This window comes from Equus caballus, chromosome 22 (genome assembly GCF_041296265.1).
Source record: "Equus caballus isolate H_3958 breed thoroughbred chromosome 22, TB-T2T, whole genome shotgun sequence".
Classification (NCBI taxonomy): domain Eukaryota; kingdom Metazoa; phylum Chordata; class Mammalia; order Perissodactyla; family Equidae; genus Equus; species Equus caballus.
The window spans coordinates 31,837,933-31,863,333 of NC_091705.1; the positions used below are offsets into that span (position 1 = coordinate 31,837,933).

Below are 25,401 nucleotides of genomic sequence, written 5' to 3' on the forward strand. Positions count from 1 at the left end.
AAGGAGCAAATATAAATAAATATATATATATGATCATACTTTTTAAATTAAAGAAACAAAACAAAAAAACTTAAAAAAAAAAATTACCTATGGGAGAGGGAGAGACCAGAGTGGAGGGAACAGGTATTTCCAGATTCATCCAAATATACTTTATTTTGAAGATTTGGCTATGGAATGGTATAAACGTTCTATATAATTACTAAGACAAAATTGAATTTTAAATAAAGTAACCCCTAAAACTTGAAAGCAAAATGAAACAGAGGTGTCAAACTATGAGTTAAATTGACAGCATAACCAGTCTGAGAAGAATTATTTTAAACGACTATAGGCACAGTCATTTGATTGTATGTTCCCAATCGGATGTACTCAAAGGACAAGAAGCACTGCCAAAAAAAGTGTGGTTTTTTTTTAATTTATTATTTTTTTTGAGGAAGATTAGCCCTAAGCTAACAGCTGCCACCAATCCTCCTCTTTTTTTTTTGCTGAGGAAGACTGGCCCTGAGCTAACATCCATACCTATCTTCTTCCATTTTTTATATATGGGATGCCTACCACAGCATGGCTTGGTAAGCGGTGCATAGGTCCACACCCAGGATCCAAACCAGTGAACACCGGGCCATTGAAGTGGAATGTGCGAATTTAACCACTGTGCCACCAGGCCGGCCCCCCCAAAAAGTTTCTAATCTTGAAATGTTTTTGGTAATCATATTATTAGTAAAAATTGTTACTTTATTCATTATGAGATAAAACAAATAAATCTAATGCTATTGCCATTAGAAACCAAGACTTAGCCTAAGAGAAAAGAAATACAAATATAAAATCAAAGAGGTTAAGTAAAAATTCTGTAATATAAATTGAAGTTGAAAATATCAGTGTGAACTCAAAACATCTCAAAAATTTTTATCTCTATCCACTGAAAAGGCCTAGAAACTATTACCAATGCAGTAGCTATGAACACTCCTGGAGAAAAGATCACTAAAGATCTAAATATCATTTCCCATAAAAGAACCAGGGATCCTTGGAAAAATAGCTGATTGAAGGTCTGGGGCAAAAACATTCAAGATGAACCTGGAACATCTTGTCATTCTAGAAAGCAAGGAAACTACAGGATCGTGTCAAAAGAGGCCAATTTGAAGAGGCTTTAGTTGGCCAAAGATGAGAAAATTTGAGCATCAATAAGATTTCCAATCAAACAGGTTTAAAATTCATTAGTTCATAATGATACTCAAAAAAAAGAGTAAAAAAGAAAACCTCATTGGATTTTCCCTGAGCACGTTAGGGAAGTAACTAATCATTTTGAAAATTGGTAAACAAAGGGAAAGAACCAAGCATTGTTCCTACTTTTCCTATATGAACTGAATTTCATTGTAACCAAATAGTTGGTTAGAGGAAGTTTCTCTTAATAGCAGTGCTTCTGGGGCTGGCCAGTGGCTCAGTGGTTAAGTTGGCTTGCTCCGCTTTAGCAGCCCGGGGTTTGCTGATTCAGATCCTGGGCACAGACCTATGTGCTGCTTATCAAGCCATCCTGTAGCAGGCATCCCACATACAAAGTAGAGGAATGTGGGAACAGATGTTAGCTCAGAGCCAATCTTTCCCAGCAAAAAAAAAAGAAGAAGAGGATTGGCAGCGGATGCTAGCTCAGGGCTAATCTTCCTCAAAAAAAAAAAAAAAAAAAAAATAGAAGTGTTTCTGGTAATAAAGGAAAAAAATTTTTAAGAATTAGAATTTTGCATTTTGTATTTCGCAACCTTCAACACAACAATGGATTTAAGTCATGATCATCAATAACTAGGAATTTCACAGAAAGAGAGAGAAATATGCATGATGTGCCTCCTGGTAGAGGTACGCAACATCACCTGTGAAGTATTCTTGCCAAAAAACATCTAACCTGACGTTATCAAGATATTAATCACGTGAAATAAAGGGGTCAAGGGAACATGTTAAATGACACCACAGGGATGCAATCAGCAAAATCCAGAATGCAGGAAACTCTACAAAACAAATACCTCATTTCTTCAATAAATAAATTGAAGACAGAGGAAGGGAGTCCTGTCTATTCCACTTCGGCACTTTCAAAAAGAGAGAGAGGGAAAACCTACAGATTTAAAAAAGCTTGAGACATATCAGTCGATGGACTATGTGGACCTTGTTTGGATCTTGATTCAAACAAACACATCACATGTTTTAAAATTATGCAACAATTGGGTATATTTGAACACTGGACGTTTGATAATCTTAAGAATTTGTTGTTGATTTTTAGGCGTGATAATGGTATTGTGGTTACGTGTTTAAAGTTCTTATTTTTTAGAGAGACATAAGGAAATGTTTATGCATGAAATCATATGATGTCTGATATTTGCATCAAAATAATTCAATAGAGGAGAGAGGTAGATGGGCATATAATAAATTTATCCATGAGTTGACAACTGTTGAAGCTGGGTGATGAGTATGTGGAGGTTCATTATATTATTTTCTCTACTTTTTATATACTCAAAATTTTCTAGCATAAAAAGTTTTAAGGAAAAAAGCTAACATTAACTTATTATTCTTCCTGCATTTCTGCTATAAAAACCACCTCTGAGGCCAAAGGTACTAGTCTGAACCTAACAAAGGTGATGAAAAGACTTTGTTCAGAAAAAGCAATACATTGGTTAATATTTCAAGCAATTTTTTAAAATTGAGGTGAAGTTCACATAAGATAAAATGAACCATTTAGAAATATGCAGTTCAGTGGCAATTAGTACATTCACAACGTTGTACAACCCCCACTTTTGTCAAGTTCCAAAACATTTTCAACCCCCAAAAGGAAACCCCATACTCATTAAGCAGTTGCTCCTCATTCTGTCCTCTCCCAGCCCCTGATAACCACCTATCTGCTTTCTGTCTCTATAGATTTACCTATTTTGGATATTTCATATAAATGGAATCTTACAAAATGTGACCTTTTATTTCAAACTCTGTCCAACCACACATTTAGTGAGCTCTGTTAGGTACCAGGCACTAGCTAAGTGCTAGAGACAAGATGGTGAAGAAGACAGACATGATTCTGCCTTTGTGGGGCTTATTTTGGACATTATAGGCTATTTGCAATTTTTCACTAAAAAAAAATCTTAGCAAAATAAATGGTTAGAGCTCTGGCATTGCTCAAATTCGGAAAGCGCTTCAGGAAAGAAGTGATCAGTTTCAGGGAAAGTGGCTAGAGAGATGGGGTGGGTGTGGCTAAGTCCAATAGACAGCCATTATCCAAATAAACATTTGCCTTAAAGACAGCTATTATGCAAATAAATACAAACAATTAAGTATCTAATTACAAATGCACAAAAGCTGCAGAGTTGAAGAACAGACTCTAAGGGGAAAATAAAAGCAGGTGGGCCTGATCGAGTTTGGGGAATGAGGGAAGTTTTCTCCGAAAAGGTGGCATTTCAGCTGAGCCCTTAAAGAATGACTAGGGCTAAGTCAGGAGAAGAAGGAAGGACAAACCCTCCTGCCCAGGTTAGGGGGCCTGGCATTGAAAGGTCTAAACAGAGGAGTCATGAAACTAGATTTGGGTTTTTGTTGTTGTTTTTGTAGGGGATTTTTATTGACTAAAGTCCACAGTTTACATTAGGGTTCACTCTGTGTGTTGTACAGTCCGCTGGGTTTTGACAAGTGTGTAACAACATGAGTTCACCATTACAGTGTCATACAGACTAGTTTCACTGCCCTAAAAACACCCTGTGCTTCATCTATTCATCCGTCTCCTGCACCCCTTCACTGCTGGCACCCACTGTCTTTTCACCGCCTCCTATGGTTTTGCCTTTTCCAGAATGTCATGAAGTTGGAATCATGTAGTACATAGCCTCTTCAGACTGATTTCTTCCACTTAGCGATATGCATATCAAGTTCTTCCGTGGCTTGAGAGCTCATTCCTTTGTATATGTGTTTGTGTGTGTGTGTTAAAATACACAAAATAAGATTTACCATTTTAACCATCTCTAAGTGTACAGTTCACTGAAACTAAGCGTATTTGCATTATTGTGCAACAATCACCACCATCCATCTCCAGAACTTAGCTCATTTCTTTTTACTGCCGAATAATATTGCATTGTGTGGAGGTACTACAGTTTGTTTATCTATTCACTTATTGGGAGATGATTTGTTTTTAAACAAGACCACTGGCTGCCATGCGGAGGACTGATTGGAGAGGGGCTAAGAATGCTGGCAGGGAAGCTGGGGGGCTAGCTAATGCTGTCGTCCAAGCAAGAGATGATAGTGCCTTCAACCCAGGTGGTCTCAGTGGAAGTGGAGAGAAGTGGACAAATATGAGAGAATGAGTGGAGTGGAACTGGCAGGACTTGAAGATAGATTGAATGTGGGGGTTGAGGGAGAGGGAGGAGTTAAGGAGGAGCCTTGTGGCATGGGTGACAGAGTAAGTAGGTGGTGCTGTCATCGACTGAGATGGGGAAATGAAAAAGGAAGGCAGGTTTGGGAGAAGACCACAAGTTCAGCTTTGGATCTGATGTTTTGAGTCTAAAGTGTCTGGGGAATGTCCAAGTGGAAATGTGAAGCACCCCATTGAACTTAGGGGTTTGGAGCTCAGACCTCTGTCCCCTCCCTTACCAGGTAGACCAGCCCACCCACTGGCTTTATTTCTATTCCTGAACAGGCCAGGTTTCCTCCAGCCTCAGGACCACGGCATTGCTGTTGCCTTTGCCCAGAACTCTTCCCTCAAGATGGCCACATAACCAAATCCTTCTTAACATTCAGATCTCAGGACAAATATCGCCTACTCAGAGAATCCTTCCGCAGACCCAAGCTAAAGTCAGCATAGGAGTTCGCTAGGGATCCACACTGGTCAGAGTTTGCTGCAGCAATGCTACATGGAAAACAATTTCCAGAAACTCAGTGCTTGCAACAGTAGATGTTCATTTCTCACCTAGGGAGCTGTGGGTTGACTGGGGTTCATCAGGGCTCTCCTGGTGTAGGCTGAGCTGAGCTGCAGGCTGCAGGTTGAGTACAAGGCAGCCTCATGTGTCTTCTCATTCTGAGTCCAGGCTGAAGAAGCCCCCACTATCTGGGACTATGGTTTTCATGGCCAAGGACAGTTGTTCAAGAAGAGTGAATGGAAACACTCAGTGTCTTGGAGCTGGCCTCTGTCACTTCCACACATATTCTTTTGGCCAAAGCAAGTCACGTGGCTAAGTCTAGTATCAACAGAATGAGGAAGTATATTCCTGCCATGGTGAGGAGGGCTGGGGCAACTAAATATTTACTGAAAAATAATATAATCTACCACAGGACTCAACTCTTCCGTTCCTAGATGGCCATGTTTAAAGAGTAAACTCTCCACAGTCTTAGGAAATACCGTCCTTTATAAGTGAGTGAATTAAGGAATTAATGAATGGGAGAATGTGCCTTTCAAGGCAAGAAGATTCTCTTCACTCTTCAAATGAGGAACCTGAGGCTCAGGGAAGGGAAGCAACGAGCCCTATAGCACAGAAACCACCTGTGGCAAGCCCAGTCTTTCTAGCACCTTCTACTCAGTTCCCTACACACAGTGAATGAAGTTGGAAAAACCTATTCCCTGGGCAGGGGGCCACATCACCATTCTGCCCTCTCACTGAGGCTTGGCTGACATGCACGTAATCAGGCGGCAAGTACACCAGAGGGTCTCCTCGCTGATTCAATCTCGGGTCTCCCTCAAAAGCCACACAGGACCTTGATTCATCATTTCTGGGTCCCAGAGACCTGAATGTTAAGTGCATGCTGAGCGAATGAGTCATCAGTACAATGGTGGCTTTAACTGCTGATTAAGTGTTCCGTGAAATTCTGTGTCCCACCCCTGCAGTGTCTAACATAGAGAAGGGCCCACAGCAGAGCTCAAGAATTAAGTATAGGCACAGGAAAAGTCTGGAAGGACATGCCTCAGATAAACAGTGGGCACCTCTTTCAAAGCAGGATTAGTTAGGACCTTAACTCTCCACTTTCTGTCTTTATGTAACATTTGAACAGTTCACAATGAGCACAAGTTGCTTCTGCAATCAGAGAGGAAAATGCAGTCTGGAAATAATTTAAAGTTCATACTAGCTTGCAAAAAGCAATCGCTTGCTCGTTGGTCGGGAAACTCCTGAAAATTGTCTTCCTTTAAAATCCTACTCCCACATGTTGTCAGAAGCCTGTTGGCAGAAACACTGAGTCAATTCCCAACCACTCCTTCAGTCAGCAAGCCAGTGAGCACCTACCACACGCCAAGGGCTGAATGAGCCACCAGGGTGACAGGCTGGGGAACAGGTGGTAGCTGGAGTCAGCAAGATCCGCATTCATACCATAGCTGACATGGATGGAGCTGATCCGTGGGCCAGACACTGTGCTAAGTGTTCCACCTGGATTATCACGTTTAATCCGCACAACAAGTCAATGCGGTACGAGCTATTATTATCCTGTTTTACAGCTGTGGAAACTGGAGTGCAGAGAGGCGGAGGAACTCACCCAAGGTCACATAACTAGCAGATGGTGGCACTGACATTTGATTTCAAAGCCTGTGCTCTCAACCGCTACCCCAGACAGTAGGAACCTGCCCAGATTCCACAGGCTAGAAGTGGCAGAGTCAGGATTCAAACCCAGCAAGGTTTGTCAGCCTCCGAAGACTATCCTCTTAACTGGTAGGACGTCCTTCTCCCTTCTACCTCTCCCCATTTCTAGATCCAACACCAACACGCTGGGGACCTTGGGGAGCCTGCCTGAGCCTCAGTTTCCATGGCTGAAAATGGGAAGAACGTTGCTTACCCTGGGGAGCTGGAGAGGCTTGTATGAGAGGACGGTTTCTCCCATGGAACGAGGTACACACTCAGTTAAGATATATCTGTGCTCTTCCTGCTTTCCAGGAGTTCGGTGCAGTTAGCCAAGCAGACATGGGAGCAAGCCCGTCCTGAGAGCTCTAGGATTAAGGGGTGTCCTAGTTGCCGTGGGGCCAGAGGCTGGGCACAGGATGAAAAGTCAAGGGTTACTGTGTATCCAGAAAACTCAGCTGAGGGAACACTGGAATAAACATCCCCCAGAAAGAGGGGAGTTTGATTCGTCATCTTTCCTGTTTTCCCGGCATGGCCCAGTCCCAAAGCCTCTTCTTAATCTTGTCAGGATTTTGGCCCTCGGCCCCAGGAAGGAGCTGCCAGGAGGCCCACAGTCAGCCAAGTCTTCAAGGAAGTGATGTCTTCTGTGGGCCAGGAGAAGGGAAGAGGCTTTCTGGGAGCGAGAAGAAGGCAGAAATAGAACCAGGGGAGGGCCCAGCTGGCAGGCCCCTCCTTGAGCCAGTGGAGAAACTGAGGCTTAGAGCAGGACAAGGTTTATTGATTTGCTGGTGGGTCGGGGCAAGTAGCCTATCCTCCTGCCTCGCAATCCTGAGTCTTCTCTGCTGCACAGTACCCCAACTATTCACTCCCTTCCTACTAGAGGGCCACCCAGGCAGGGGGAGCTGCCTTTCCCACAACTTTTTCCAGCAACGTCACTCCATCACTGCACTGGAAACTTTGAAAACACAGATGTGGGTCCCACGGGCCCTGGAAGAGGAAGCGGTAGCTGCAAAGATCTTGGTGGGCTTGACCATGTAGGAAATTGAGATGAGAGACCCTCTGAGACAAAGAATCACTCCTCTCTGAGCACCCACCGTGTGCCTGTGCAGTGCCAGGCACAGTCAACAGGCTACATCATCTAATCCTCACACTAACTCTGGGAAATAGATCCTGCTCCCATTTTGCAAATGAGGAAGCTGAGTCTCATAGGGAAGATGTTTCGTGCCAACTCTACCTCCACCTCATAACTCTTCTCTGAGCTCCAGATCTGGCTATCTACTTCATCTTGGGCATCTCCATTTCTATACCCCCTATGCTTCTCAAACTGAACTTGAACCATCCTAAACTCATCATCTTCCCCTCACACAGACTTCTGTTTTCCCATCACATCCTTAGTCAGAAACTAGGATATCAACCTTGACTCCACCCTCTTCCTGGTCACACCTCCAAGCAGTAGCCTGGACCAGTGGTCACATCTCTGACTCTTTCCCACACACTGGATTTCTTTAATCCAGGGCTTGTAGCATAGTCCAGAAGTTTATCTTCTCACTCCTAAGTGACTCCAAAGCTTCTAATAGCATCCTGCCTCCAGTTTTTCCCTACCCCCAACTATACCCCACCCAAATGTCAAGCTACTTTTTTAAAAATGCAAATCTGCCTAGTCTCATCTAACTGAAAACCTTCAGTAGTTTCTCAAAGCCCTCAAGAGAAATCCCTTACCAGGGCTTACCAGCCTCCAAAATCTTGGCCCTTGCTGCCCTCTCTGGTCTCATGTTGGGTCACTACCTACCCTCTGCCCCCCGAGCCTCAGACATCCTGGAATACTCACAGTTCCCCTTTCATGTCAAGGCTTTGGCACATGCTGTTTTCTCTGCCTTCCCCTGGCTAACTCCTTCTCATCTTTCAGGTCTCAGCTTAGTCACCACTTCCTGACTACCCTATCTTAAGTTTCATGAGCTGCCCCTTCAATGAATTCCCACAGTTCCCCTGTACTTCCTCCGCTGGGCTACCCGCCCCCTCCCTGTCACATGCCCCTGCACAGGCCAACAAAGGCTTCACAACTGTCACGGAACGTTGGAGCAGCACTCTCCAATGGGAATATAATGCATGACTCTTGTATTACTATAAATTTTCTGGTGGTCACATTTTAAAAAATAAAAAGAAGTAGATGAAATTAATTTTAATAATACATTTTAATGCAATATTTCAAAAATATTCTATCAATATAAAAATTATACATTTTCTATTTTCTTCTTGTACTAAGACTTTGAAATCCAGTGTGTATTTTACACGCACAGCACATCTCAATTTGGACTAGCCACATTTCAAGTGCTCATATCACCGTGTGCTAGTGGCTACCAGACAGGACAGTGCCCTTTTGGAGGATGCTTAAAGATAACTGACGTGTGTCCTGACAAAGTAAAACAGGGTCTTTGTGCTTCCGGACCTCCCAGAGCCTTATCTGTGCTGATGTAAGATGTGATACTAGGAACAGACCACAGAACATGCAGCCTTTGCCCAACTCATCTGAGCTCAGAGGTCTATTTTTGTAACGCATTTCTGGGGACTGGCGTCCACTGCAAGGGTCTTTGGTAAATACTCATTTAATCACATCCCTGACTCAGTCAATCCCAGGATCCCCACAGGAAGAACTTGGGGCTCAGGGAACCCACCTCAAGTGCCTCTGAGACTGGCACAGAGGAAGCACCCCAAATCTGAATATTGAATTGACAAATTAATTCTGGGAGGCTGCAGAGGAAAGGACTAGAATCAGTGAGCAAAAATTGCAGCATATTTGAGCTCAAACAAGAAAGTTTTTTTGGGGTTTTGTATGTATGTGCACGTGTGCTTTTTAACAGTTTAAAGCTAACTTGTCAAATCTGTCTGGAAAATGCAATAGGTAGCCTTATGAGATCATGATTTCTCTACCACTAGGAGTGATCAAGGCTGGAGTTCTGGGGGCCAGGATACTCCCCAGAGTCTCTAATTTCCCTCTTTCAGAACTAAAAAGAAAAGAAAAAAAAGCAGCAGTGGGCATGAGACCCTTTACTTTAGAGGAAGTGATCAAGATGTGCATGCAGACATACTCTGGACCCTTTATTAAGAACACACTTTGAGATTCTGGAGGCCCAGTGGAGGGTCAGTTTCCAGCCAAAGCCCCTTTGAGTCTATAGCATTTTCATTCAATTCAGAAGATTCTTGATCCACTTTACACACAGTCAACATCTGGCCAATGACTAACTGAATTAGTCAATCATCAATCAATCAAAATGCGTGTCTGGGGTTGTCAAGAGGATGGTCTGTTTCTTTTCAAATTGCTTTTGTTGGACAAAACCAGGCAAGACCAATCTGTGCTGTTACAAGTCATCAGGATACTGGTTACCTCGGGGGTAATGACAGGAAGGAAGCACAAGGGGAGGGGTCTGGGGTGCTGGCAAATTCTGTTTCTTGATTAGGTGCAGGTTACACAGATGTATTCAATTGGTGAAAATTCATCAAGCTGCATTCTTTTGGATATGCACACTTTTCTGTATGTATATTACACTTTGATGAACAGTTTTAGAAATTGCTTTTGTGATAATATACAACTTTATCACACCGAGAAAAAAAGTGTGATTATGATTGACCTAACTAAAATTATCAGGCTGGTCTGAGATTTGAGCTGAGGAGGAAGAGGTTAACCAACAGCCAGGTGTTTCTCGTGTAGGGTCTGAGAAGCAGTTTTGCTGGCTCAGGGGGCAATTAAAGGTTAGCCATGCTGCAGAGAGGCCCCTAACAATTCACAATCAGGCAGCTGATGGATTCAGACGATCCATCTTAGAGCCTCCAGGTGCCCATCAGTAGGATACCTGGAAGCTGGAGCCTTTAAAGGTTGGGTTCCATGTCCCCAGGCCATGCATAGGGCCTGGCACTAAGAAGGTGCTCAAATAGGTTCCTCTCCCTTCCTCTTACCTGGATTTCAGGTATGGCAGTCCCAGAAATGCCAAGGCCTGCTGTCAGAAGAGGCTGGAGTGCCCCCAGTTAGGGCCGGCAGGGATCACAAAGGCTGACACAGCTGGGCTCAAAATGGAAGGGGAAATGAAACTGTTGCATGGCTCACATGTGCTCAAGCAACTGCAAAGAAGCCACCTGTGGTCAGTTGAAGGTGTGGATGGGGGAGAAGGAGGGAGCTTCAGAGAAGTGGGGGAGGTGATGAAGAAGATGCATTTCAGGTGATAGAGGTGGGTGGAGGTTTAAAAAAACCCAGCAGTTAAGAATAACAGCCATGGGATGGTGGGGCAGAGGTAGGTTTCAAGTGGTGGAGAAGGAGAAGGTCAAAGGAAACAGCAGTTTATAATAGGCAACACACCATGATGCAGAAGAAAGAAACCCTGGACTTAGAGCTATACGGTGTTGGAAAAACATCTAACCATGCAGTTCTCTCATCTGTAAGAATGGGACAACTATAGTTCCTTCCTCTTGTGGTTGTTGAGAGAATGAAATCAGCTGATGCGTGAAAAATGTCGTACAAATCTTGTAGCTGCCGTTAATAACAATAACGGTATTGGTAATAATATGATAGGGAGAAGATTCTGCTTCTGAAAGGAAACAAGGTGGGCTGATTTGGAAGCCCAAAAACAACCAGAAATCTAGGGGGAAGGAGAGAAAGAGAAAAAAGACCATCTAGAAGAGGAGTTCTTAATTGGGATGCACTTGAACTTCACTGCAAAATGATGTATTTAAGAGTATTTGCGTTTTTTGGAGGGAGAGGGCCCATAGCCCACATCAATTTCTCAAAGGGTCTATGACCCCTTCTCTCCAAGTTGTTAAGAATTACAGATCTAGAGAAATGAAGGCACAAGAGAGGGAAGCAGACGAGACAAGAGATCCACAATCATCCACGGATGGAGTGAGCCATCTCCATAAACCTAAGACAAGGTTTGCAGAATGGAGGAGAGTCTTGAAAGAAGAGGCAAAGGAGAGAGAGTTTGCTGGAATGAAGACTCAGAGAACCAAGCCAACTCACAGTGGAGATGGGGTGAGGGTGGGGTTTGGGGTTAGCTCTGTTATCACTGTGGTCTGGAAAAGGCTCACAGACGCTGTTGGCTGAAGGCTGAGTGGATGGATGGGCAGGCAGCCCAACCCAGCTGCTGAAGATTGGGGATATACTGGGGCAGACTGTGAATCAGGAAGGGGGTGGGGATAAAAGAGACTTTGTGTCTGGGGAACTGTGAATGGATTGAGTGGAGAAATTCCTTCTGTTTGCCTGGTGTGATGGGGAAAAAACTCTCAGCCAGTGTACAGTGGTCCCCATCTGAAATACTTCTGGCTCTGTGGGTGAGGATGTGCAAGAAGGGCACTCTGCTAGGAGGAGGGACTCTTAAATGTTGTTTAGTGGCTGTGTTAGGGACACCCCAGGGCAGAGTGCAGTGAGCAGAGACTTTGCTATATGAGAGTTGTGAATCTGTATCCTGATCTAGCCATTTCATTCATTCATGCATACATGCAACAAATATTTCTTAAGCACCTACGATGTGCCCAGCTTCCTACTAGTTAGTTGCTGGAGACGCAACGACGAGTAAGAGATGGTCTTTGAGCTCAAAAGTCTTACATCTAGTTGGGGACATGGAATATGACCGTGGAAAATGATAGCTGCGAAGGACATGCACAGGTTGCTGTGGGGACAGAGAGGAAGGGCGCTCGTAATTCTCCAAGTTTCAGTCTCCTTATCTGCAAAATGGGTAGCGTGTCACTCTCTACAAGGAGTTTCCTGGCACATTCCAGGCCTCTGCTTCACACATGTTAGGAGCTCCTTGCAGCCCATGATTAATTAACATATTCAACAAATATTAATTGAGCACCCTAGGTGTGCCAGGCACTGCTGTAGATGGTAGAAATTCAGCATTAAACTAAACAGATAAAAATTCCTGCCTTCATCAAGCTTATATTTGAGCAGGAGGAAAATAAGTAAAATATTTAGTAGGTTAAATAGTGACAAATGCCTTGGAGACAAATAAAGCAGGGCTGAAAGGTAGGGAAGAGATGAGGGGAGGGGGTTGTGATTTTAAATAGAGTAGTCAGAAAAAGTCTTCCTGAAAAGGAGATATTTTAGTAAGAAACCGAAAGAGGCGAGAAAGTAGGTGTTGGAGATATCTGGGGGAAGGATGTAGCAGACCGAAATATCCATGCATGCTAAGGTGCTGAGGCCGGAGGGTGAGTGGTGTGTCGTAGGCATCGTTTGGAGGCCACTGTGGCTGGAGAGGGGTGATCCAGGTGGAGGGAACTAGCAGATGAGATCAGGAGGCCAGGGAGGGGGGCAGGCAGGGTAAGACCTTGGGGGCCATTGTAAGGACTTTGACTTTGATTCTGAGTGAGATGGGAGCTGCTGGAGAGATCTGAGCAGCGGAGTGACAGGATCTTACATTTTAAAAGGATCACTGTCAGGGGCCGGCCCCGTGGCCAAGTGGTTAAGTTCGCGTGCTCTGCTTCAGTGGCCCAGGGCTTCGCCTTCGCCGGTTCGGATCCTGGGCACGGACATGGCACCGCTCATCAAGCCATGCCGAGGTGGCATCCCACATGCCACAACCAGAAGGACCCACAACTAAAAATACACAACTATGTACTGGGGGGTGTTGGGGAGAAAAAGGAAACAAAAATAAAATCTTTGAAAAGGATCACTGTTTTAAAGGATTATTTGTTCTGAGAATGTTCCATGGGAAGATGAGCAGGGGAGCAGGGGATGCCAGTTAGGAGGCTCCTACATTAAACCTGGCGCAGGTGATGGAGGCTGGGGCTAAAGTGGAAGCTTAAGGAATGAAGAGAAATGTTAGCTTTTGGATATTGAAGATTGTGTCCACAGGATTTGATAACAGATTGGATATGGGGGGCAGGCAGGTGAGAGAAAGAGTCAAGGATGACTCTGAGGCTTGGCCTGAGCCATTAACTGTGAAGGGGAAGACCAAGAGAGGGGCAGAGTTGAAAGGAAAGATAGAAGTTTGGTTTAAGGTGTTATGTTTAGGACCCCCCCATTGGAAATCCAAATAGTGATGTTGGGGAGGCAGCTGGATATACAAGTCTGAGACATTGGGGCACAGTCCTGATTACAGATATGATCCTAGGACTTCTCAGTATGTAATTGGTATTTAAAGCCACAGGAGCAGATGAGATAGTGAATGACGAAGTCTGATCATTGAGCACAGAGGCTCTGCAACATCCAGCAATGGTGAGACTCATCTGCTTTTAACTTGGGGCTTCCAAGACTTGACTTGGACATTCGGTAAGGTTTTGTGCAAATATTTCACCAGTGTTCTGTCTCCCAGTTCTCAATCCACATGCTCACCAGGGAAGGGAAAAGTCCGCAGAGGGGAAAAAAAAGTCAATTTAAAATAGATTGTGTTGGGGCTGGCACTGTGGCCGAGTGGTTAAGTTCGCGGGCTCCGCTGCAGGCGGTCCAGTGTTTCGTTGGTTCGAATCCTGGGCGCGGACATGGCACTGCTCATCAAACTACGCTGAGGCAGCGTCCCACATGCCACAACTAGAACGACCCACAACGAAGAATATACAACTATGTACTGGGGGGCTTTGGGGAGAAAAAGGAAAAAATAAAATCTTTAAAAATAAATAAATAAATAAATAAAATAGATTGTGTTGCCACTTTCCCAAAAATAACAGAAGAGCCATGCTCTGGGTCTGTAGGAGGATTTGGAGTCTTCAGCTTTCTGCCCTCAAACCCTTGAGGCTGGGCTCCCACAGAAGAGTCTGCCCTGAGGGCTCTCTCATAAGGCTCTCAGAATGCTCTTATAATTGATGGTTTACTTGTCTATCTCCTCCTCTGGACTGTTGGTTCCTCCAGGTGAAGCCCCTCTCTAATTCATCACAGTACTGCCACCAGGGCATGGCAGCAAACAGGCATCAGGAAATGTTCATGGAACTTAACCACATTGCAGAATCTGAGGAGGAACACCCATCCCTCGGGCTCTGGGTGTCTTTCTCCAGCTCCACCACCAGAGCCGGTGTCTGTTCTGCTGAACCCATTCCCTGGCACCTGCAGCTGAGTCCTGGAAAGACAGAGACAAATCCTGCAGGGCTGGACTCTGCCCTTTGCGAGGAGACTATGCCCAGGGGCCTGCATAAGCCATCCTGAAAAACGAGTTCTCTGAGTCAATCCTCAAGCAACTTCCGGTGGGAAAGGCTCCAGAACCCGGGGGGGTGAGGCTTGAAGCAGCCTGTGGCCTCTTAGAAGCAAAGAAAGGTGTCTCCTCTGAAGAGAGCTTCATCCTTATCTAATCCAGAATTCCTGCCATATCAGCTCAGTTGTGCTAGCACTTTGTCAAAGGGGTTGGAATGATCCATAGGGCTCTGAATTAGAAATCAGCAGACCCTCTTATTAGATATGCATGTGCCCTTGTCCATCATAAAACAAACAAACAAACAAACAAAACACCTCTCTTAATCCCTGGTTTTTCCAGTTAGTGTATTATGTTCCTCCTCCTGTTTATAGCTAAACCTCTTGAACAACTTGTCTAAACTTGCTATCCTCCACTTCCTCACCTTCTATTCACTTCCTAACTCCGGCCCATCCCTAAAATAAAGCTTTCCTTCTAGGCCCTCCCAAATGACCTCATCTAGTCTAATTACTTCAGATACCACCTTGATGCTGACAACTTCCTGTCCCTCTCCAGGGATCCAAACCCATGTATCCAACTGCCTACTAACATCTTGACGTGGCTAACCCACAGACAACTTGAAATTCAAATGTACAAGCTGAAGTCATCATCTTACCCCCAAACCAGGTCATCCCAAGTGTTCCCTGACTTTGTGATGGCGCCTCTGTCCATATCCTTGGTTCTTCCCCTCTCCCTTTCACTGACACATGTAATAAATCACTGATACATCAGCCTTCTGTCATGAATATTCCTCAAATGCATACACTTCTCTCTATCCTCACAGATTTTTTGTGATCAGGGCTATCATCACCATCATTTTTGCCTAGATGATATAGGCCGTCTTCTTTTTTTTTCTTTGGTGAGGAGGATTGGCCCTGAGCCAACATCTGTTACTAATCTTCCTCTTTCTGCTTGAGGAAGAATTGTTTTTTTGAGAGTTTTTTTTGTAAAGATCAGCACCTGAGCTAAAATCTGTTACCAATCTTCTTTTTTTTTATTTATTTTTTCTTCTTCTTCTCCCCAAAGCCCCCCAGTACACAGTTGTAGATTCTGCTGTAGGTCCTTCTAGTTGTGCTATGTGAGATGCCACCTCAGCATGGCTTGATGAGCAGTGCTAGGTCTGTGCCCAGGATCCAAATTGGTGAAACCCTGGGCCACCAAAGCGGAGCACAGGAACTTAATCACTTAGCCATGGGGCCAGCCCCTGCTTGAGGAAGACTGGCCCTGAGCTAACATCTGTGCTAATCTTCCTCTACTTTGTGTATGGGATGCCACCACAGTGTGGCTTGATGAGCAGTGTGTAGGTCCACACCTGGGATTTGAGCCAGCAAACCCCAGGCCGCTGAAGCAGAGAGTGTAAATTTAACCACTATGCCACCAGGCCAGCCCAATATCAGCCTTCTTAACTGTGCTCTAACAAGCCTCCCATCTTGGCTACTTCAAATGCATTTTCTAGGTAAGTAATGTTTATTAAAATGTATATTGATTACATTCCTCCATTGCTTAAAACTCATCAATGGCTCCCCATTGCTCTCAGGATAAATTCTAAACTCCTTAACCAACTCAAAAGACCCTGCATGAGTTGGGCCTTGCTTACCCCTCCAACCTCATCTCTCACCACCCCTCCTCACATTTTACCCCTCAGCCACACTGAATTACCAGTAGTTTCCCAATGAACCATAGTCTACCCGATTTCCAAGACTTTGCCCATCTGTTCCCTCAACCTCTAGTGCTCATGTCCCTCACTTGCTTCTTTATCCTCCCTAACCTTCCCCTGGCTAATTTATCTTCCCACATTCAGGACTCTGTTTAAATGTCATTCCTACTGGGAAGCCTTGCCTTACTCCTCGATTCTGGCATGACAGCCACTCTAAAGGGTTCCTATAGCAAACATACTGTACTTTATCCCCAGAGCACTTATCACAGGAAGTGACAATTACTTGTTCTCTTGTCTGTCCCACTACCAGGTGTGAGCTCCTTGAGGGGACCTTGTCTGTCTGCCTTATGGCTGAATCCCTAGCACCAGGCATGGTACCTCGCTCATAGTTGGGGTGTGTGTGCAATGGGAACTCCGGGGAAGGAGGAAGGGACAATTACAGAAGTAGGTCTTGGCAGACTCTCAGAGGTAGTAGTCACTAATGTGGAGGGCAGGATCAATTCAAGAGGCTCCAAGGCTTTGAGACTGCCTGATTGGGAGTGGCTGGAGCTATCCACTAAGCAGGGACCATAGAAGGAAGAGGTAGGTTCAGGGAAAAAGTTGAACTCAGAAGCAGAGAACTGTGGTGGACACATATACTAGGTAGAGGGGTAAACATTTCTCTAGCTCCCAAAAGACGTCAAGGCTAGAGATATCCATTTGAGAGGCTATCTACAGAAGTCAACATAGAATCCATAAAACTTCCAAGAGTAGGGTGTATAGAGAGAAGAGAAGGTTGATGGCAGAAAATTTGGGAATGCTTACATTGTACAGGGAGAAGAGGAGGCAGAAAAATGGCATTTGTAGAGGTGGGAGAATTCACAGCCATCGGAGCCAAACTGACAGGGCCCAAAGAATGTGCCCCTCCACATCGCTGAGTGCTGCAGGAAGGTGGAGGAGAGTTCAAGGGAACAGGAAATAAAGCAAAAAAGGCAGCAGGTGTGGACCAGCCTTTCCAAATATTTCAAACAAGGTGAGAGGAACAGTGACCCAAGGACAACTTGCGAGGCAGCACAGGGATTCAGAGACTGGGCTCCATGGCTAGACTGCTTGGGTTGGAATCCTAGCCCCACCACTCAATAGCTGTGTGACTTTGGGCAAGCTAATTTACCCAATCTTCCTAAGCCTCAGTTTCCTGGTCTGTAAAATGGTGGAACTAGCAGTAACCTGTTTCATGTGGTTATGGTGAGGATTAAATGAGATAGCGTAGGTGAAGCATTTAGCACAAGCCAGAGTACACGGTAAGTAATCAATTAATGTGAGATGTTATTTTTAACAAAGTCAAGGGGGGAAATTGGAGAAGGGAGCAAGTGAAGAAGTTGCCATGCAGGAGGGAGAGAAGATGCTGGATTGTGTCAGACTCTGGGGTGGCAGAGAGGATGGGACTGAGGACTCGGAGGGCTGGTTGAAAGCATGGGGAGGAAGATCTTTTCAAAATCCGATCTTGGCTAAGCTGTCACCTGCTGCTTATTAGTGAGGCTGCCATTTTTGTTCCATTTTCTTGGAAAGTCATCCTGAATCAGCTTGGGGTTTTTCTCCCAGAATTTTCCAGTATTTCCTGGAGCCCTGGTTTCTGCCTCTTTGCCTCCCCCTGTCCGCTGGTTCTTGAGTTGGAGGCAGCTGGACATGAGCAGCAGCAGGACATCCCGGCAGCACACCCTGTGAGAGGGAGGTTCAGAGAGAGCTGCTGTCACAACTTCTCCTTGGGCTGTACCCTGGACACAGGCCAATATCCTGCTGTTCCCTTCACAGTCTGCATCTTTACAGTCATTCCACATGACCCGCTTTGGTTAACGATGCATCTGAAACACTTGTAATGGTCTTCTTCGGTCTCCTGACTAATCTGTCTGTCTCCAGTGTCAGCTCTGTTGAACTGTCCCCACTCTGGTACCCATGGTTATTCCAACGCCTGCTCAAAACCCTGTTATAGCTCACCCTGCAGTAGCTCCACTGTCCCTGCGGGAGGCCTCTCCACATTTCCAGCCTCATTCTCTGTATCTTCACATTTACCCTGTGCTCCATCTTGACCAAAGCTATTCACACCATGAGTCTCTGCCTTTGCATAGTCTGCTCTTCTTCCTGCAATAAAGTCCCTTATCTACCACAGGCTAGCTCCTCCTCATCTTTCAAGGATGGCATCCAACTGGAAGCCTTTCCAGTTGGATAATATTGCCCACCACCACCACTGGTCAGTTGGATGTTTCTCCCCCACCCCAGCATTCCCATAGCAACTGGTGGCTGGCCACCTCTTCTGTGATATTCCTTGTGCCTTATGGTAACAGTTGGGGAATATTTATGTCTTGTTACCAAACTAGGAACTCCTCCAAAATGAGGATTAAGTCTTATTAATATCTATATCCTCAGAGCTTAGCATAGTATCTACCTACCTCATAATCCCCATTCTGTTATTCCTCGGGGAATATTGGTTGAATGAATAAATGTCCTTATCACAGAAAGGAGGTCTTCTGGCAGGAAGACAAAGGAGTTACGTGAAAGTGGACTCTCCTCCTTGCCCGAGCCACACAGCCAGGCTCCTATATCCTTGTCGTCTGTCCTCTCATTCCGTGACTCAAGGGTTGACAGCTTTCTGTTCTTTTTATTTGACAAATTTCAACCTTTGTTGAGCTGTTTCATTACTAGCAGGCAAAGGGTATTTCTGGTTGTTGCTGGGATTGCCAGCCCGAGTCTTCTTTCTAGGATGTCAAGCAGGTTCCTTTCTGAGGGCATCCAAATCTCGAAAGGGCAGTGGGTCCTCAGGCAGGGAGAACTGCCAGAAGACATTACTGTCCAAGAACTGGCAAAGTTGAGACTGTGCTAGCACCCAAGGTCAAAATGCCAGGAGGGGTGTCCAGGTGCCATAACGTGAGGGGACCAGAGCTGGGGCCAAAGGGATAACAGAGGCCTTGAGAATACCCAGGAATCAAGTGTAGATTAGGACTGAGTATTATCAGAGCTCTCCGTCTTAAGTGACCCATCAGAGCAAAATCAAAAGGGGGAATTTATTTAAAGGTATAGGAAAGGAGTGAAATAAGGCCTCAGCAGATAGTAGGAACCAGGGCCTTGAACTCCATCAAGCCTTCTCTTCCTCTTCTCTTGTTTTCTTCTCTACTCTTCCTTCTGTCTACCTTCCCTTCAGCTTTCTCTGGCCCTCTTGGCAGAAAATACCACTAGGGCAGCTCCCTAATTTACATGTTATAGATCTAACTGCAAGAAGAGAGACCAAACCACTCTCTCCTTCTCAATTCCAAAGTCTCAAGGAAGTCAGTCTGAGTGGCTCAGCTTGGGTCAGCTTAGGTCAAATGACTGTAGCTGAGGGATGGCAGTATATTTGTACATTTGTGTACATTGTGCAGAAGGACAGGTCCCTGAAAAGCAGAAGTTGTTCAGACAATCCCATAGGTGTTCAGCTCTGGGAGCCAACAGTTGGGCCAAGGTGACAAGAACAATTTCAGGAGAGTCAGAAGCAAACGAGTGGGCTGCATATTGGGCAACCACCGAGATCAGGTGGCCTGAGGTGCAGACATTCCAAAGTGCTCAGTCGCAAAAGGGAGTATGGAAAAAAGGGTTTCTGGGCCTACATAGATTTTGGAGACACTCCGTGCTCTGTCCCTCTTTTTAAGATTCACATAGGTATTAGCATATTGATGACTGTGAGGAGTCCTGTGGGAAAAGACCTGTTTAACTTTAAATCACAACAATGTATGCATTTGTGCATGGAGCCCTTCTGTTAGTGGAATATCTATAAATCATCCACCTTTCCCAGAGTATACTTTGGAAACAGGCCTACAACATCAGCTGTCATCTGCTAGTATTTTTATGGGGGATGAGATGGCCCAGGAGTGAGCAGTCTTGATTTAAAGCGATGCTTCCCAAGCCTCATTTATTTGCCTACGACCTTCCCGGAGTTTGTCTTTTATGTTCCCTCTGTGCTATTTCTTGATATTTTTATTTAAATCAGCCAGCCAACTTTTTTTCAGCCTCATCCTAAACAGTTATATCCTTAAAGTCATGGATGTGATGTGGTGGTTAAAATGTTTTTTCTCATACACATGGAAATGTATACATAACGATTAAAATAAAAGTTTGTCTACGCATTACCTACAATCTTCTCAAGCACTAGTGGTAGATGGCCCATATTATGGGGACACTGGTTTGAAGTGTCAGGAGTCAGAGAGTGGCCATGTGGACTTAGGTAACCAGCCAACCTCTGAGCACTGCCTGCCATACATGCTGGCAGAGAAGTTCAGCCTGTGACAAGACGCCTGGAGACCTGCATGTTTGTGCATGAGGACCATGCGTGGTACGCCATTTTGACGTCTGTGCTCTGTTTTCATGCCTACCCACATCTTCCTTGGAGGGAGCTGGAAAGCAAATACAGATGCTCCCTGGGCTTTAGGGGGTGGTGGTGGAGTAGTGGTAGGAGGCACTGTTATACCTTAAGGCAGTCCTCAAATTATCTTGGCCTAACTGCAGTAAGCACGTTGGAGCCACATGCCTCACTTGCTGGCCTGGGATTGATTCTGAGATGGGAAGACTATGAGGAAAGACACCAAGAGCAAGGCAAAACTGAATCTGGTAGCTTGCTTGAGAGAAAGAGCATAGCTTTGAAGTCAAGCAGACCTGAATTTAAATCCGAAACTCAGCACTTACTAGCTGTGTTCTCAAGCAACTATCTTCTTTTGATAGTCTTTTAAAATTCCATTATTATCACAGTTGTTCAGATGAGGAAACTGGGACTACAGAAGTTAAGCAACCTGCCTGAGGTCACACAACTAATATATAGCAGAGCAGAATTCAAACCTAGATTGGTTTGATTTCTATGTTTGCTCCTAACCACTGTACGACCCTGCTTTCAGGCACGCGTTGATTGCACACCTCTTCTGTAGGATCTGTTGCTGTGTGCTGGGGATCAAGTGCTAAACAAGATAGACAAGGTTCCCATCCTCACAGACTTTACATTCAGTAAGTGAGAGAGACATAAAATCACTGATTATCCCCATTAGTAACTTAATAACAATTGTGATAGGCATTACAAAGGAAAAAGAAACTTGATGAGGAGCAGTTGATCTGGGTTGGAAGGGGGAGTCAGAGAGTACTGGAGAGGCGTCACTTTGAGAAAGTGATATTTAGGTTGAGCTTTGAAGAATTCACAAGAATTAACCCCAAAGTGTTTACCACGAGATGTGATAGAGATGATTTCAATTGCCCATAGATGAACACTTTTACTATTTATTTGTAAATGATTTCATAGACATTATTATTCATAGATATTATTACTTAGGATGAAGGTAAAAGGATCAATAAAAATATTAATATTAACAGTGGAAGTGATCATAGATATGGCAAAATTTACAAAAGTCAATCTTGAATTAAGAAGGTTATGCAGGCCTTTGGCAGCTACACTAAGAATTTTGAACTTTATACTAAGAGTGATGGAAAGTATGATGGGAAGGGGATAATGGTTAGATCTGCATGCCGAAAAGATCACTTTGGCTTCTGTTGGTGTGCAGTTTCCAGAATGGAAACAGGGACCTCTGTTAGGAGTGTATTGTAGTAATCCAAGCAAGAGATAATGCAATCAGCTGGACTAATGAGAAATGAGGGAGAGGAAGATGTCCAGGGTGGAGTTTTTCTAGCTGGGTGGAGGAGGAAGATGATGAGTTCAGCCCTGGAGAAGCTTGTGAGATATCCAAGTGTAGATGTCAGGTAGGAGGCTGTAGGTTACTTATCTGTGACACAGTTTAACTTTAGTAAAGTAGGCGACTTCACAGAGCTATTGTATGTATTCAGAGCGGAGTACCGTAGGGAACGGCAGTTCTTTCTCCAATTCATCTCCCCTCTGCCCCATAGCATGCTAGGGATACAGCGGTGGACAGAGTCAGGTAGTCTTTACCCCCAGGTCTGGTTCCCTTTGGCCCCTTGCACCAGCCCGTTTCTCAGCACAATTCCTGGCTCACAGTCAAGGCTTAATAAATGTATGGAGAATGGACGAATGAAATTAGGCCTCTTGTGATACAGGGCTACATGTACTCAGCTGAAACTGGAGCTAAACCTGACCTTTGGATGGTTGAAAAACTAAAATAAATTTTAGGAAGTGGTTGTGAAATAATCCAGAAGTTGGAAAGCCTGGACAAAGCCTGGGGCTCCTCTTGCAAAGCGGCCTCGGGGTCCGGTTAGCGAGAGAAGGCGAGCTGATGAAAGCTCTGGGGCGGCGGCCGCCAAGTTATTTGCAGCTCCGAGGATCTAACAAGCGGGCTACCAGCTCAGCTCGGCCCGGGCCCGGAGCGGTCCCGCCGCGGCCTTTAAAGGCCCACCACGTGGCCGCGCTGCCGGCCCCCGCCCGGAGGCGGAGTCTCGGCTGCGCCTGCGCACTGCCTATCAGAGGGCGCCCGGAGTTCCGAGAAAATACTCCGGGAGAGGAAGGGAAGCTTGCTCCGGGTGGGCGGCCGTGGGAGGAGTCCGCTCCTTATGCAAATCACAGAGGCGAGCGAGGGCTAGGGGCGGGGCTTCCGATGCAAAGCCGGGAACGCCTTTGGAAGCGCGAGGGGGCGGGCTTCGCAACCCTCGGCCTCTTTCCGCGAGTCTCTGACGTCGCCGACGTCCCATTTAAAAGCGGCCGCGCAGGCGCAGTGAGCCGAAATGCGAACTTAGGCTGTTACACAACTGCTGGGGTCTGCTCTCGCCGCCTGCCCGGCAGTCAGTCCGCGTCGCTGCCGCCGTCGCCTCCTCAGCCGTTCCGGGAGTCTCGGCCTCGCCGCCGTTGCCGCCTACGCGCGCCTCCGGGAGCCTCCGGGAGCCCTCATCCGCCTGCACAGGCCGGTGCCGACCGTCCGCATCTCCTCGGCACCCCTCGCCGCCCGCCGCGCTCGCCGCTCCGGCAGACATGAGCGGAGACCATCTCCACAACGATTCCCAGGTACGGCCCGGCCCTCCCGACCCCGGCCCCGCCCCAGTCCTCCCGACCCCCGGCGCAGGCCCCGGCCCGGCCGCTTTGACAGGCCGGAGCCCCCGGCCACAGGCGGCCGGCCGGAGCAGATCCGCTCCCTGGGCCCCAGGCGAGAGCCGCCAAGTTACACTCTGGGGGGCTGACTGCTCCCTCCGGCCGCCCCCGGGGCCACCTCATCTCTGGGGGCGCAGGGTGGGCTAGGCCCCCGGCCGCGCGCGCTCGCCGCCGGCGGGGCTCCTGTGCCTGTTGTTTCACATTCCCTCCTTTTCTCTCTCCAGATCGAAGGGGATTTCCGATTGAATGGTGAGTGTGCCCCCCGCCCCGACCCCGGGCCCCCCAGCCGCCGGCCGCCCACCCCGCGCCCGGCCCGAGCCGGGCAGAGGACAGACATGGCGTCCCAGAGACTAAGTCCCAGCTCCTCGCTCACCGGCCCCATTGTTCCCATCGGGCCGCCTCTGGACCCCCTTTCCGGGGACCCCAGCTCCCCCAGATCGCGGCCCTCCCAAGAGGGGGCAACGGAGACCCCGCGTCGCCCGCCGCCGGGCCTCGGGCGGCCTTTCCGGGCCCGGATTCCTCCCGGGAAAGTCGCCTTGTCGACAGTCGGGACTTAGTCTCTGCGCCATTTTCTTTTTCTCTCTCCTCTCCTTTCTGTGGCTGTGTCTCTTTCTCTCCCTCCCTCGGCTCCTTCCTCGGGCTGCCCAGAAGGAGCTTTCTGCGGAGCAGAACCGTGTAAATCACAGACCTCACCCGGGAGGGAAGGGTGGGAGGCTCAGTTGTTACTGTTTTTCCCAAAGAGAACTTTATTTTGGGGGGTTATTCCCTTTCTGCTTCTTGTTTGTTTCCTTTTCTGTTTTCAGAATGAAAGATACCCTTCGGCAACTGTTGATTTTTTCCTTTTTCTTTCTTTCTCTCTTTTTTTTTCCGGGTAAGATGTGTATGATAGGAATTAGGGCTCTAAAACGAAAGCCACCCTTTGTGGAGTTCGTATTTTGAGGTTGTTTTGCCCAAGTTGTGTTCTTTGCGAGGGTAGTTGTACCTCCCTTCAGAAAGTTTGCAAGTTCTGTATGGGTCATCCAATGTAAATGTTGGACTCCGGCATACTGAGTTTTTAAAAAAAATTAAAGTATTACTGACTAGAACTTTTCGTGTGGCTGAGGTTCCTAAGGCAGTGTTTTTTAGAGACGCAGTTTAGTGTACTTGTCAGGAGGAAGGATTGTTGAGCATCTCATCTGGACCTGGTGTGTTGGCCTTTTCTTTGGGGCTGTGGGGAAGGAAAAAAGATTTTATTTAATGAAACAGAGAGTGGCCAGCCCCCACCCCTGCTTCCTGTTCCTTCTTTTTCAGAAGCTGCTGTTTTTCAGGAATCGAGAGCTAGCTTGCTTTTCCTGGATCTTTATGTCTTTGAACCCTTTTCAGCCAAATCAAGGCGTTTATTCTTTTGAGTGTTTCCACTTCAGTTACCCAGTGAAGATTCCCCCAAATAAAAAGCTCACCCTGTGGGCTTTTCAACTATCCCGTTGATGGAGAAGCTACCCTCTGTAGTGTGCTGGGAATTCCCACTGAGTCTGACGGTACATAATCCTGCTCAATTGAGTTTGGGTTCCGGGAAACTCTCCAATGGGAGAAGCTGATGAGTAGGTTTTCTGATGTTGTAATCAGCAGTCCATCGTGTTAGCCTGCTCTACTGAGAGCAGCCTTATGTTCAGCTTTTGAAGTGGGGCATCCAGCAGGAGATGGTACTCTGTGAGGAGAGAATCTGGTTAAATTAAAGTGTAGCACGTCTTGAGCGCCTGATATGTTATAAGCACTGTGCTTAGCGCTAGAGCTGAACCTTTGGCCAGAACAGTGCTCCTATCCTCAATCTAGTCTATTGGGGGAGACATAATTAGTTAATTATAAGGTAGGTGCTGGGGCATATGTATACCCAGAATGCTTTGGGAAACTAGGGGACTTAATTTTGTCTGGGGGTGGGGAAATTTCTCAGAAGGTGACTTCTGAGCTAGGTGTTGTGCAAGACCAGGTGCTGAGTGTCAGGAGTTGGAGTATTTGTTAACTATGTTTAGCCAA

General features: G+C 46.2%; 1 protein-coding gene and 1 long non-coding RNA gene across 2 annotated transcripts in view; one reads left to right on the plus strand and one right to left on the minus strand.

The window, feature by feature from the left end:
- The window catches only part of LOC111770006 (uncharacterized), a 66,424-nt gene extending 59,400 nt beyond the window's left edge, over positions 1-7,024 (minus strand). Inside the window, exon 1 of the long non-coding RNA XR_011430704.1 lies at positions 6,766-7,024. This is a non-coding gene — a long non-coding RNA (uncharacterized lncRNA). The remainder of the gene's footprint in view (positions 1-6,765) is intronic.
- A 15,741-nt stretch (positions 7,025-22,765) lies between these two features.
- Positions 22,766-25,401, plus strand: part of TOP1 (DNA topoisomerase I) — an 85,444-nt gene continuing 82,808 nt past the window's right edge. Inside the window, exons 1-2 of the mRNA XM_023626565.2 lie at positions 22,766-23,304; positions 23,613-23,637. Coding sequence (XP_023482333.1) covers positions 23,272-23,304; positions 23,613-23,637 — 58 coding nt within the window. The 5' untranslated portion in view covers positions 22,766-23,271. The remainder of the gene's footprint in view (positions 23,305-23,612; positions 23,638-25,401) is intronic.